We start from the raw sequence: 12,528 nt of genomic DNA on the forward strand, positions 1-12,528 counted from the left end.
TACTAGATGTCTAGGCCCACAGAACCCTACAGTGAGTATATAGAGAAGGGAGAGTTCAGACCTTTATGTGGACTAGGCTCCTACACACTAGGATGGACGCACATTGTTAATGGTTAAATACTCAGCAGTGAGAACTGTTACATGAGAATATATGCATTGGGCAAGGGGAGGGGCGACTAAGTTTCATTTACAGAGGGTGTTTGGCAAATAGAGACAATGAGTTGGGTGTAGTGTTTTTTATCAGCTCTTAGTATAAGTGGAACTAAGAAGATGAGGAAATACTATTTTAATTTTGCTGAATGACTTTGAGGATATCAGGCATTGTCATGATCAGTTTAAAACTCATCTATACCACTAAAAATGTGACGGAATACAAAAGAAAATGTTTCTTTCTAGCAGTCACTTGGTTTTCTTGGGTGGTTATTTAGCCAAAAATACCAGGATAATTAATGTTATTTATGCTGTATGTTTTGGTGTTTTGAAACTGGGCATGTTAATTGAGCCTGTGATTACACTGTGATTTCACTGCAGGATTATAATGGAGGAAAATGTACTTGTTGAGTTTACTTCATATACTGTTTGGTAAAGGGGAAAAAAAAGATCGCCTGTTTTACTTTATCAAATGATGCTGTGGATCAGTACTTCGGGTCTCTTCCTTATTGTAATTTATTGATTCAGAATAATTATGGAGCATAGCCACCTTTCTTAAGGAAAAAATGAATTCCAAAATATCTTAAATGTCTTAAAAATCCTCTTTTAAGAAAAAGATTACATGAGGTAATGAAAAAAATTTTGTATGACATACTTTCACATATATTGGAAAATTGCATATTCCAGAATGATCATGTTATAAAGCCAGAAAGAAGGAATACTTAATAAACCAGTGGTTTGGAAAGCTAGTGATTTTTTGATGTCTTTCCTCTCCACAACTGTTTGCAAGGAAATGGATATTTTGTACTCAGCATAATCACAGATAACACAATAAATGGCAAAAATGTTCTCTTAAGTCTTATGTGAGTCTTTACTTACCTATTTCTCCTTTAAAAATAAAGAAAAATTCTTGCTGACCTCTAAGGTGTATATATATTTAAATCTAGGTATAGCCCCATAATTATATGAACATATGAGTATTTTTCTGGGATGAGCAGGATGAGATTTACTTCACAATATATGTATATTTTTAAATTAGATAGCTCGGGTTGTTACCTGGTTTACTGATTGGCTCTGCAGCTTCACTCAATAGTTACTTTGATAAATGGTGCTTTGCATATGGTTGGCACTTAGTAGATATTTGAACAAATGAATTGAAACATGTAATAAATACTAAAATTCAGAGACCTTTCCGAAATAGGTTGGTAGAACTCTTGACTTCTCAAGTTATTTGTCAGTTTGGCCTGAAGATCAAGCTAGTGATTTAGGCACACAGTTGGGTACTTGACTTACCTGGATATATAGATTTAAGAATTAAGAGTATTCATAAAAAGCTTGGGTTTGCTATACTATTTGTTGGCATTACATTTAAAAATTCAATTAAACTTTGGATATAATGCACTCACATGATCTTCCAATTCTTCTCCACAGTTGTGGCAATATACGATTATACAAAAGACAAGGATGATGAGCTGTCGTTTATGGAGGGTGCAATCATCTATGTAATAAAGAAAAACGACGATGGCTGGTATGAAGGAGTCTGCAATCGAGTGACTGGTCTGTTCCCAGGAAACTATGTGGAATCAATCATGCACTATACTGATTAAATTTTTGCTTTTAAAGTAGATTCGTATTATCACTCAGTCATACTGTGGGACTATTATGGTTAACAGAATTGTCTTAAAATGTTTTAAAATGTGCCCATATTTTCAGAACATGCTGTTTTATTGGTATAATTGAATGTCTACTTATAAGCATAAATCTCTGAGGCAGTTTGTGGATTGCTGAGCAGCATTCTACACGAGGCTGCCTGTCACAGATTATGCTTACATACTTACTTACACATTGTTAACCTGATGACCAGCCTAAATATTCTGGGGGTGTGGGATCTATTTAATAAATCGTGATTCAGATCGTGCCATCACATGTCTCAGTGCAGCATGGTTACTAACGCTCTGTCAAACTAATACTAAAAATCAGAAAACTTAAATGCTGGTGCTGGTCATACTTTTTGTTTAGACTCTCTCATTCTTGAAATATAGTTTGTTTAAAGCATGCATACAAATTTATGTATTGAAATATACTTAAAAAAAATCCAAGATGCTTCCAATTTGTGTAATTCTTGGAGTACACGTACTTAGGTCTCTTGAAATGAACTGAGTCTCTAAGTTCTCCACGTAAAACAAAAACAAAGGGTTACCTGTAATGTTGTAATTTGTACCTAAGTTTTTTAATCAGTGAATTTGCATTATAAATTTTTTCCATTCATAAATACGTAAGTGAACCAAAGGTTTTTTTGTCCTTTCCTTCACTGGTTTGCTTTAAAAATAATGATAAATAAAAGATACCGATTTATTGCAGAATTATGGTTCTATTTTCTCAATATATTAACTTGGAAAAAAATTTAGCCTTATCTCAACCTATCCCAATAGCAGTGGCTGATTTTTGCAGAATTTAAAATCACAGATGGTTATTTACAAGTCAGTCTACTGAATTCCTTTTCTAAAGTAGCTTTTTCAAAGCTAAGATAATATGTCAAAGTGCACATGCTGTAGGTGAGATTCTTAAGGACTGCTCCAAGTCCTCTGGTTTTCCAGTGGACTGTCATATACTGATTCAATGATAGGAAATGCTAATTATCTTTTACATATTTTTTTTTTTTGGTAGAAGTGAATGCAATGGATTTTTGAATAGGCACTGTTTAACCCATTACCTGGCACTTGCAACATAAAAAGATTTTAAATGTAAAGTAATTGGGGGGAAAAGGTGCGCCATGTATTAATCATTGAACAGGGATATACCTGGCCAACAGATCTGTGCTGTCTTTTGACATAATTGAAATGCAACATGTGCACTTTGTGTGTCTCCCCTTAAGGGAGGGTTCGAGGGGTGTTTTCTCATCGTGTATAATTCTCTGTTGCCTAGGACACTGAAGTAGAGCACTCAGTCGTGGGTTTCTGTGTTTCAATGATTTGTTTGGATTTCTAGTTATGTACTACTGGGCGTTTCAGACTTACCACAGTATAGTAAATGTTAAGACTAGTGCAAGATGTTTATTTCTGAAAATTAAAGGCCATTATTGCTACCAAATCAATGTGACTGTTGCATACGCATTTTGCCTTTGTTAATCTTAAACATGATTTTAGTATCACTGGTGATCAGCTACCTTCTTCATTTTTTTCAAGTGGACTGTTCTCTTAATTTTGTATATAACCTGTTGTCTAAATTTTATGTACAGTCTTTTATAATAAACCATTCTCCTATATGAAATTTTGGATACTGTTAAAATCTAACGTGGACTGAAATGTAGACTTCAGTTTTATGATCTTTACTCCTATGGTGAAACAAGATAAACCATATGAATTTTAACATTGATTATTTATTTGTGTAATGGCTTTACATGTGGCTACTATAACTGTGTAAACAATACCACATATAACCATCAAGATACCTCGATTAGAGTTTATAGGACTAGAATGACAGATTCAGATGGTTTAAATACATTTAGAAAGTTTTCTGAAAAACTTTGCCAATAAAAAAAAAGTCCCATTAATAAGGAAATGATCTTTTTAAATGATTTTTTTGGTTATCTGCACATGAAGCAAAGTGTATTCCACAGAATTTTTGAGGCACAATCTGGTAAAATAGCTGCCAGAAATACCAGAAAGAGGTGTCATTTGTCTCTTGTGAGCACCATCTCTGAAAGCTGTATGAGGGCGTCTCTTTCTGGGGATGGTCGAAGTTTACTGATCTCGCTCACCGCTTTGTGGCAGTACCGCTGGGCGAGGTAGGTTGTCTGCTGCACACCATCACTCTACCGGACGCGGAAGAAAATACAACAGAACAGATGCACGTCAGCCACTGGGGTCAGCTCTTTAAAGTCCTGCTACAGTGAGTTAAAACATCCTCTGGAGATCTGATTAAGAGCTGGACGTTGTTTCTAATGTTCTCTGTGTCTCTCCCACTTTCTCAGACTGAAGCACATTTTTATTCTATTACCATGCCAAGCAGTGAACTCATTAATACCAAGTAGCCATCTATTTTCCCCCTATTTTTCATTTAAGTATTAGTTTTTAAGTTACACATACACTAAAATTGATACAGTAAAACTCTAAGTGCAACTTAACATAATACATTCATAATATAGAAGAGCTTAAATGAAAATCAAGTTTCTTCTTCCAAAGGCACCAGTTTTGTCTGTTGGTTTTAATTATCTATTGCCTTTCTGTTAAGACGTGTTTAAGCCCAGCCGTACTGTCTCCCAGCTTGACCAGACTGTTTGTCTTCAGTCCTTCTATTGGTCACTGTTGTCGTCATGTAGCATCAACTTCTGACTTCATCTCATCTGAGACGAGGAAACCACTGCTCCTTCTCTTTCCTCTATCTTTACCCTATAGAGATTTGCATTCCATTTTGTAACCATGTTTTTATGTTGGTTCTTTCAAAAAGCTAAACACTAGTAAAATAATTATATTTACTATTTCTATTATGTCAAAATGTTTATGGAAATATCAAGACATATAGTTGATTTTATTTTCTTCTGCTTGGTTCCCTGTCATTCAGAACAAGATATCTGTAGCATCATGATTGAAAGGACTCAGATTTTCTTTACCAAGTGTTTCAAAATATGACACGTTTTAGACACAAAAATCCTCAACAAGGTACTACCAAACCGAATTTGACAACACATTAACAGGTTTATACATCATGACCAAGTAAGATTTATCCCAGGGATACAAGGATTCTTCAGTATATGCAATTCAACCAGTGTCACACACCATATTAACAAACTGAAGAATGTAAACCATATGATCATTTCTAATAGATGCAGAAAAAGCTTTTGACAAAATTGACAGAAACTGCAGAAAAGTGGACGTAGAGGGAACCTACCTCAACATGAAGGCCACCTATGATAAACCACCAGCAAACAACATTCTCCTTGGCGAAAAAGCATTTCTGCCAAGATCAGGAACAAGACAAGGATGTCCACTCACTGCTATTACTCAACAGTGATTGCCTCGCATAGAAAAGTAAAGCCATCATGGTCTGTAGATGATATACTATACTACACATCAGTCAGTTCAGTTCATTCAGTCAGTCTTGTCCAACTCTTTGTGGCCCCATGGACTGCAGCAGGCTTCCCCGTCCATCACCAACTCGTGGAGCTTACTCGGACTCGTGTCTGGGGACGGTCCATTGAGTTGGTGATCCCATCTAACCATCTCATCCTCTGTTGTCCCCTTCTCCTCTTGCCTTCAATCCTTCCCAGCATCAGGGTCTTTTCACATGAGTCAGGTCTTCGCATGAGGTGGTCAAAGTATTGGAGTTTCAGCTTCAGCATCAGTCCTTCCAGTGAAGATTCAGGACTGACTGCTTTTAGGATGGACTGCTTGGATCTCCTTGTTGTCCAAGGCACTCTCAAGAAGCTTCTCCAACACCACAGTTCAAAAGTATCAATTCTTCAGCACTCAGCTTTCTTTACAGTCCAACTCTCATATTTATACATGACTACTGGAAAAACCATAGCTTTGACTAGACAGACCTTTGTTGGTAAAGTGATGTCTCTGCTTTTTAATATGCTGTCTAGGTTGGTCATAACTTTTCTTTCAAGGGGCAAGCGTCTTTTAATTTCATGGCTGCAGTCTCCATCTGCAGTGATTTTGGAACCCAAAAAAATAGTCTGTCACTGTTTCCATTGTTTCCCCATTTATTTGCCATGAAGTGATGGGACCAGATGCCATGATCTTAATTTTCTGAATGTTGAGTTTTAAGCCAACTTTTTCACTCTCCTATTTCATCAAGAGGCTCTTTAGTTCTTCACTTTCTGCCATAAGGGTGGTGTCACCTGCATATCTGAGGTTATTGACATTTCTCTTGGCAGTCTCGACTCCAGCTTGTGCTTCCTCCAGCCCAGCATTTCTCATGATGTACTCTGAATATAAGTTAAATAAGCAGGGTGACAATATACAGCCTTGACATACTCCTTTCCCCATTTGGAACCAGTCTTTTTCCATGTCCGGTTCTAACTGTTGCTTCTTGACCTTCATACAGATTTCTCAGGAGACTGGTCAGGTGGTCTGGTATTCCCACCTCTAAGAATTTTCCACCGTTTGTTGTGATCCACACAGTCAAACGCTTTGGCATAGTCAATAAAGCAGAAGTAGATGTTTTTCTGGAACTCTCTTTCTTTTTCGATGATACTATACATAGAAAATCCTCAATATGCCACCAGAAAATAGTAAAGTTGCATAATAGAAAATACATATAAATCTCTTGCATTGCTATACACTAATAATGAAGGATCAGAAAGAGAAACTAAGGAAACAGTCCCATTTGCCACTGGAACAAAAAGGATAAAATGCCTAGGGATAAACCTACATAAGAAGGCAAAAGAACTGTATGCAGGAAACGAAGATACTAATGAAAGACACCATGAACGGAGGGAGAGACATACCACGTCCTCGAAAGAATATTGTCAGAAGGACTTCTGTTACCTGAGACAAGCTACAGATTCAGTGCAATCCCTATCAAATTACCAACAATGGTGTTTTTCATAAAATTGGAACAAAAAATTTTACAATTTGTATGGAAACACAAAAGACCCTCAATAACCAAAACTATCTTAAGGAAAATGAAGCTGGAGGAATCGGGCTTCCTGACTTCAGACTGTACCTACTCTACAGCTATAGTAATCGAGACAGTATGATACTGGCATGAAAGCAAATGCAGGTCAGTGGCAGAGGATGGAAAGCCCACGCACCTATGGTCACCTCATCTCACAAAAGAGATGAGACTATACAGTGATTTTCAGTCTCTTCAGTAAACAGTGCTGGGAAAACTGGACAGCCTCATGTAAAACTAAATTAGCAAGGACACTCCCTAACACCACACACAAAAATAAACTCAGAATGGATTAAAGACCTGAACATAGGCCAGACATAATAAAACTCTTGGAGGAAAACATAGAACACTCCCTGACCAAACTTGGTCTTGCGTCTAAAACTCGTTACATTAATTTGGTTACCAAAGGACTCTTCCACTGCACCATACCTACTGTTGCCACTCTTCCTTTTGAAATCGTCTCACCTGTAATACGTACTGTAGCGCTCTGTCCACGTCTCCTGGTGAACCGAACCGTCTCATTATCATAGCATTCATTTCTGGGAACTAACCAGAAAGAAAACCTATTTAGAGCTCTTGGGAGAAATCAAATGTTAAAGCTTCAGTTTGTAAGAACAGGTTAAAAAAAGAAGATGATCAAAGGTTTAAATGATGGGGGTGGGGGAGCAGCAAGCTGTACCAATTACAGCAGCAGAGTGAAGAGGATGCCTCCTTCCAGGCCCAGCGACGAGCCACGCCCTGAGAGGTGCCTCGACCAGTGCTCACTCTGCCGCGTGTTCTCTGCTGGGTCCAACGCTGAGTGAGAGGGGAGGAGCCAGCATGCACCCCGACAGCTGCTGGCTTCCCTCAGGGTCTCAAGCTCTCGGCTGCCCAAGTCACTGGGGGCCCACTGGGCCTCTCCCCTGAAGTTTCTGACTCAGCAGCCATGGGGCCTGAGGGTGCCCTTCTAGTGCATTCCCAGGGGATGCCGGTCCTGCCTACAAACTACGAAAATCAAATCACCGGCCTAAGACGAGGATGAGCCTTGTGCTTTTTAGTCCTAAACTGCGTCTCACTTGAGAGAGACACCAGTCTCTGAGCAGAGGGACTCCCAGGAAAAGCTCAGCTCATGGATGGACCAGGGCAGCACTGCTAGACGCCCACCGGCCCTGCAGTCAGCTGGGGAGGCTTCTGGTGCAGCTGCCTGGATCTGCTCCCTAAGGTTCTGACTCAGCTGGCTTGGGGTTTGGCCCCGGCGTCATATTTTAAAAACTTTGGGCATTTCTAATATGCAGCCAAGGTTGAGAATCATGGAGTTAGAGGAGACCAAGACAGAAGCGGCAGTCAGGTTACTGGAGTGAATTCTAAACACCAGTTTAAGCAGATGGCAGTTAAGAGGAAAACAGAAAACAGGTCCAAGGTGCAATGAGGAGAAAAATCTGTCCTGTAGTACTTAGCAACCAGGTAAGGGTACTGTCACCAGGAACAGAACCAGGAAGCCAAGACACCAAATCACTTCCTCCTCTAGACTCAAGCTCAAGGCCTGCCGCTGCCACAGCTGAGCTCCTCCACCTCGTCTATGTTAGGAAGGAGCCAAGCTACAGGATCAGAAACCTGTTCTAACAGCTTATAGTCCGTGAAATGAGGTTACAAGGTGTGTGGTTCCGGCCAGGCAGTGCTCAGGGCAGTGGCCAGTGCTCCCCTGGCAGGGCGCCTGGGGGATGAAGTCAGCTTTGTCCTGGAACCACCATGGTGTTAGTAATCCTGGAAGGGAAAATAGGTCACACAGAAAAATCTCAACTAGATGGCAGCAAATGACGAATGAAGAATGTTCCTTTTTGAACAAAGTACGTGTCCAGACAAAGGAGAGGCGGCTGATAACTTTATGAAATGTAAAGAGCGGCACCTGGTTAGTTCTTAAAGGAAAACCAGTGATTAGTTTCAGGTACTGGTCTTTTAAGAACCAAAAATGTAAGTTTCATAGGAAAGCTCCCATCAGTCAATTTTAGTGGTAAGAGTCAAACCAAGTAGGGTCTCAGTTACTTAACACCACATTTCACAACTGGATTTCTAGAAGGCTGCGTATCCTCAAAGCTAATGTGATACTGGTCCAACAACTGGTAAAACTGCCTTTTTTAGGGGAGATGAGCATTTTCCTGCAGTACCAACAACTGGAGTAAAATATGCTGATGGGATGGTTTCTCTTGATTCCTTTTACTATGAAAAGCACTGAGAAAGCAAAATTTGGGGGAAAAATTTTTTTTTTCCATTGAGTGTTGACTACATCTTTCCTTTGAAGCATGAAGTATATGCAGTTTTAATATGCAAATATCAAACTCTTCCCGTAGGCGTTCCTGTTCCAGAAACTTGAGAGAAGACATGAGAAATGCACCAGGCGGGAGGAGTGCCGGCCTGCCTGCAGACGCACTGAGACAGGAAGGTTCTTCTTGCCTGGGCTCTGATCTTAAGAGGATGTCACCTGTGGCCGAAATCAGAGTCTTGACTGTGAGGTCTGTCCGTAAACTAATGACAAAAGGTGGTTGGTAAACTGTGGTGTGCTTGTTACTCAAGCAAAAGTTGGGGGTGACTCTAAGGCGGCAACACTCACAACAATAGCAGAAGCCCGTGCAGCTGGTGCGGGGCTGGTGGTGGTGGTGTCGGCAGTTGGAAGCATGACTACAGGTTGACATTTAGGTCTGCTGACTGATCACAGAAGGAAGAGATGCAGAAGAAGGAAGGAGAGAGCTTTTCAAGGGTATTTGGGAACAAATATAATCTCACCAAAGAAGAAAACAACTTCCATTTGGTTTCTGAAGATCCTGAAATCCAATCTCTATTCTTTAAAGGTTTACTTTAACGTTAAGGTTTGTGTCTTTTATAGATAGTAGCATGTGTACACATGCACATGGAGCGTGCTGCCATCTCCGGGACTGCCCCAGAGACGTGGAAGAGTTTCTTCAATTCCCAGTGGACTGAAAAACCCCTTCTGAGAGATTTTAAAAACAGTGAGTTCCAAACAGAAGGGGTTTCTATCAACAAACTCCCAACTGTAAGACAAGTCAGCGTGCTAAATGAAAGGAATAGTGGTCTTCCAAAGTTGCTTGTCTTGGTGCAATGAAACTCAATGTTCTTAAGTGGAAAAATTCAAAAATTAATCTGCAAACAAAACACACCTACCTATGGAAAAAGATGACAGGCATCTTGGAATTACTCCACTAAATGGGCAAATAGCAAAGGCTTGACACGGACTCCTGAGTGTCTTCAGAGCCTTTCCAGCATGGGAGAAGCCAGTTCCCTGCTCTGGGTGGCCTCTGGGGGCTCAGACAGGCCCTTTGGACACCAGCGCTGATCCCCACAGGCAGCAGCAGTAATACTGAGCATGTGGGGACATGACACTGGTCTGAGAGGATGCAAAGCCTGCTGTACCATTTACCCGAGGCTTCCTTCTGGCCAAGTCTGAGCATCACTTTCTTATTTGCAGAAGGGACATACGACCTACCCACAAAGGAGCTGTGAGATCAGAGGTTAAGAGCAATGCGTTTGCCTTCAGTGGAGATACTGCACAGTCTCATGTTATTTTATGGAAACTGTTTTATCCCAAGTCAATTTTAGGCCCACAAATCTTGACAAATTTCTGACCAAGAATCTTAATTTTTGACAGTGTGAACTAGTAGAGCCTAGACGTGATGTTTTATTTGAAAAGAACTAAAACATTTGACTAACAGTAGGCCCGTGCGCCTCAAGACAGAAAAGTCAGTCTGCTCAGGAAACAAGTCCTGTCTGGAGCGTCATCCTGCTCGGCCTCACTCCAAAGGCTGTGCCTTAACTCCTTTTCTGGGCAGGTGGGAGAAGCCTGGCCAGTGAGGGTGAGTCGCGATGCTGGGGCGTCCCCGTGATACACAGCTGTGCTTTCGTACACTGCATGCTTTTGTTTGTCCCTTTTCCTTTTTTAAAAGACCATCACTTCTTAATCTCGTAGACAACTGACAAGTCCATCTGTGGGAGTGCTCCACTGCCCTCCGATGTCACTCCCTCCATATCTGCAGGCAGAATTAGTGATACTCCTTCGAGGATAGGAAAGTAAATGTGTTTCTTCTGAAATAGATTCGTGGTCAAACACAATCAGAAGAGGCAAACACTCCGCATCCTAAGGTTGAAGTGGGACCCTGCTGTTAACTGAGTCCCAGGGGCTCAGGACAGTTAGGTAGGCTTGGGGAGACTTCTGACGGCACAGCCCCCTGAGACTTTCAGCAGACTGCAGGCTTCTTTAGGGAGAGGCGCGTTCCCCAGGCATCCTGATAGCCCAGGGACCAGGGCTTGTGGCTGGGCCACAAGAGTGCCGGGCCCAGCTTGTGGCTCCTCACCCTAGTTTTCCTCACTGGGGCCCGGGAAGGAGCCGCGGGTCTGCAGCCAGTGCTGCCTCTTTCTAATCAGAGGCGTGGATTACATGGACGTGGCTTGTGAATCCTCTGCTTTTTTGAGCTCAGAGTTAAAAAAAAAAAAAAGTCCCTCACTCACGCTTTAATGCACACAAGGTGATCTGGCAGATTTCTGTCAGAACGTATTGCTCTGAATTCTGGCTGGGCAAGTCAGAAGAAAGGAGCCACTCCTAGCAGCCCTCACACTTCTCACCTCTGCCTCAGCTTCCCGAGGGGCCACCCAGAGCCTGTCCCCGGCCTCGCTCTTCTGTCCCCTGCTGCCCCCAGGCACCCGCCTTCTCTGAGTATCTCCCTGTGTATGGCTAAAAGATAAGACTGTTTTCTTATACCAGAAACTGAGCAAAAGCAAGGTCACTGGTTTTTAGAATATCAAAATGGATCCAATTTTTAAAAATCTGACCATAAGAAAAAACAAACACAAATGGAATCACTGAGGTCTATGGAAAACATGAGTTATCTTTGTAAATTCTGAGAGAAATGGAGGCAAAATCTTCAGCAGACGACAAGTTACAACATTCTGAACCAAAGAGCTAATTCTAAATTTCACAGCCTGGTGATGAACATTTAGCTTTGCTAAGTAATGAATTAAACATGAAGATGAAAATCTATTAGAAAGAAGTCCAAATACCAGCTAATGTCCTACTTCTTTCAAAGAGAGCATTTGGCAAGCCAGAAGCAGCGTGGCCGGGGGCCAGAGCAGGATCTGGACGGGTCTGCCCTGCAAGTCACTGAGGCTTCTCCGAAGCTTCCAGTTTTTCATGCATATTAAGGGGAAGATGATGGAAGCTTTACTTCCTTCCTTAATAGACAGCCCCTCAATCTGGACCAAGAAGAAACTGTGGTCCCAGTGCATCCCTCTGCTCTTGACATTTTTGAGGCAATGGCAGAGGCTCGCTGAGAGCAGCCAACAGTCCGGTTAAATTTCTAGAACTGGAGAATTACTCCTGCTGGGGGCCTTCCTGTGCCTGTTTAACGGGCTCTGATGCACAAAGTCCAGCCCTATAATGGAGATGTGGAAACTGCCTACCCTGTCAGTGCCCAAGACACACAGAAATGATCGCAGTGTTTCCTTAAATGCACACGCCACTTAATGCACACAGTATCTCCATGAATATCATCCTTACAGTGGCCCTGGAAGGAAGCTTATAATCTTCTCCATGTTACAGACAAGGAACCAGAGTTCAGAGGCAAAAATGACTGGCTTGGATGCTTCAGTCCTGTACTTGGGATCACATCTAGAACTCTGGTCTATTAGAAACGCTCCCACCTCATCTAACCTTCCCATCAGCTATGCCCGGCAGGTACCGGTCTCACAGGGCCTCCCGGAAGTGTGTCCCAG

The 12,528-nt window shown here is 41.5% G+C and overlaps 2 protein-coding genes across 19 annotated transcripts in view; one reads left to right on the plus strand and one right to left on the minus strand.

Moving 5' to 3' along the window:
• Positions 1–3,519, plus strand: part of ABI1 (abl interactor 1) — an 87,851-nt gene extending 84,332 nt beyond the window's left edge. For all 14 annotated transcript variants that reach the window (XM_059892739.1, XM_059892740.1, XM_005214262.5 and 11 more), the window contains one exon: positions 1,582–3,519. In XM_059892739.1, the coding sequence (XP_059748722.1) occupies positions 1,582–1,757 (176 nt within the window). In that variant the 3' untranslated portion in view covers positions 1,758–3,519. The remainder of the gene's footprint in view (positions 1–1,581) is intronic.
• The window catches only part of PDSS1 (decaprenyl diphosphate synthase subunit 1), a 40,460-nt gene continuing 31,441 nt past the window's right edge, over positions 3,510–12,528 (minus strand). The window contains exons 10-11 of one of the 5 annotated variants that reach the window (XM_059892510.1): positions 7,237–7,317; positions 3,510–6,350 (exon numbers count right to left, since the gene is read on the minus strand). In XM_059892510.1, the coding sequence (XP_059748493.1) occupies positions 6,297–6,350; positions 7,237–7,317 (135 nt within the window). In that variant the 3' untranslated portion in view covers positions 3,510–6,296. 5 annotated transcript variants of the gene reach the window in all.

The sequence above is a fragment of the Bos taurus genome, chromosome 13 (assembly GCF_002263795.3).
Source record: "Bos taurus isolate L1 Dominette 01449 registration number 42190680 breed Hereford chromosome 13, ARS-UCD2.0, whole genome shotgun sequence".
NCBI lineage: Eukaryota > Metazoa > Chordata > Mammalia > Artiodactyla > Bovidae > Bos > Bos taurus.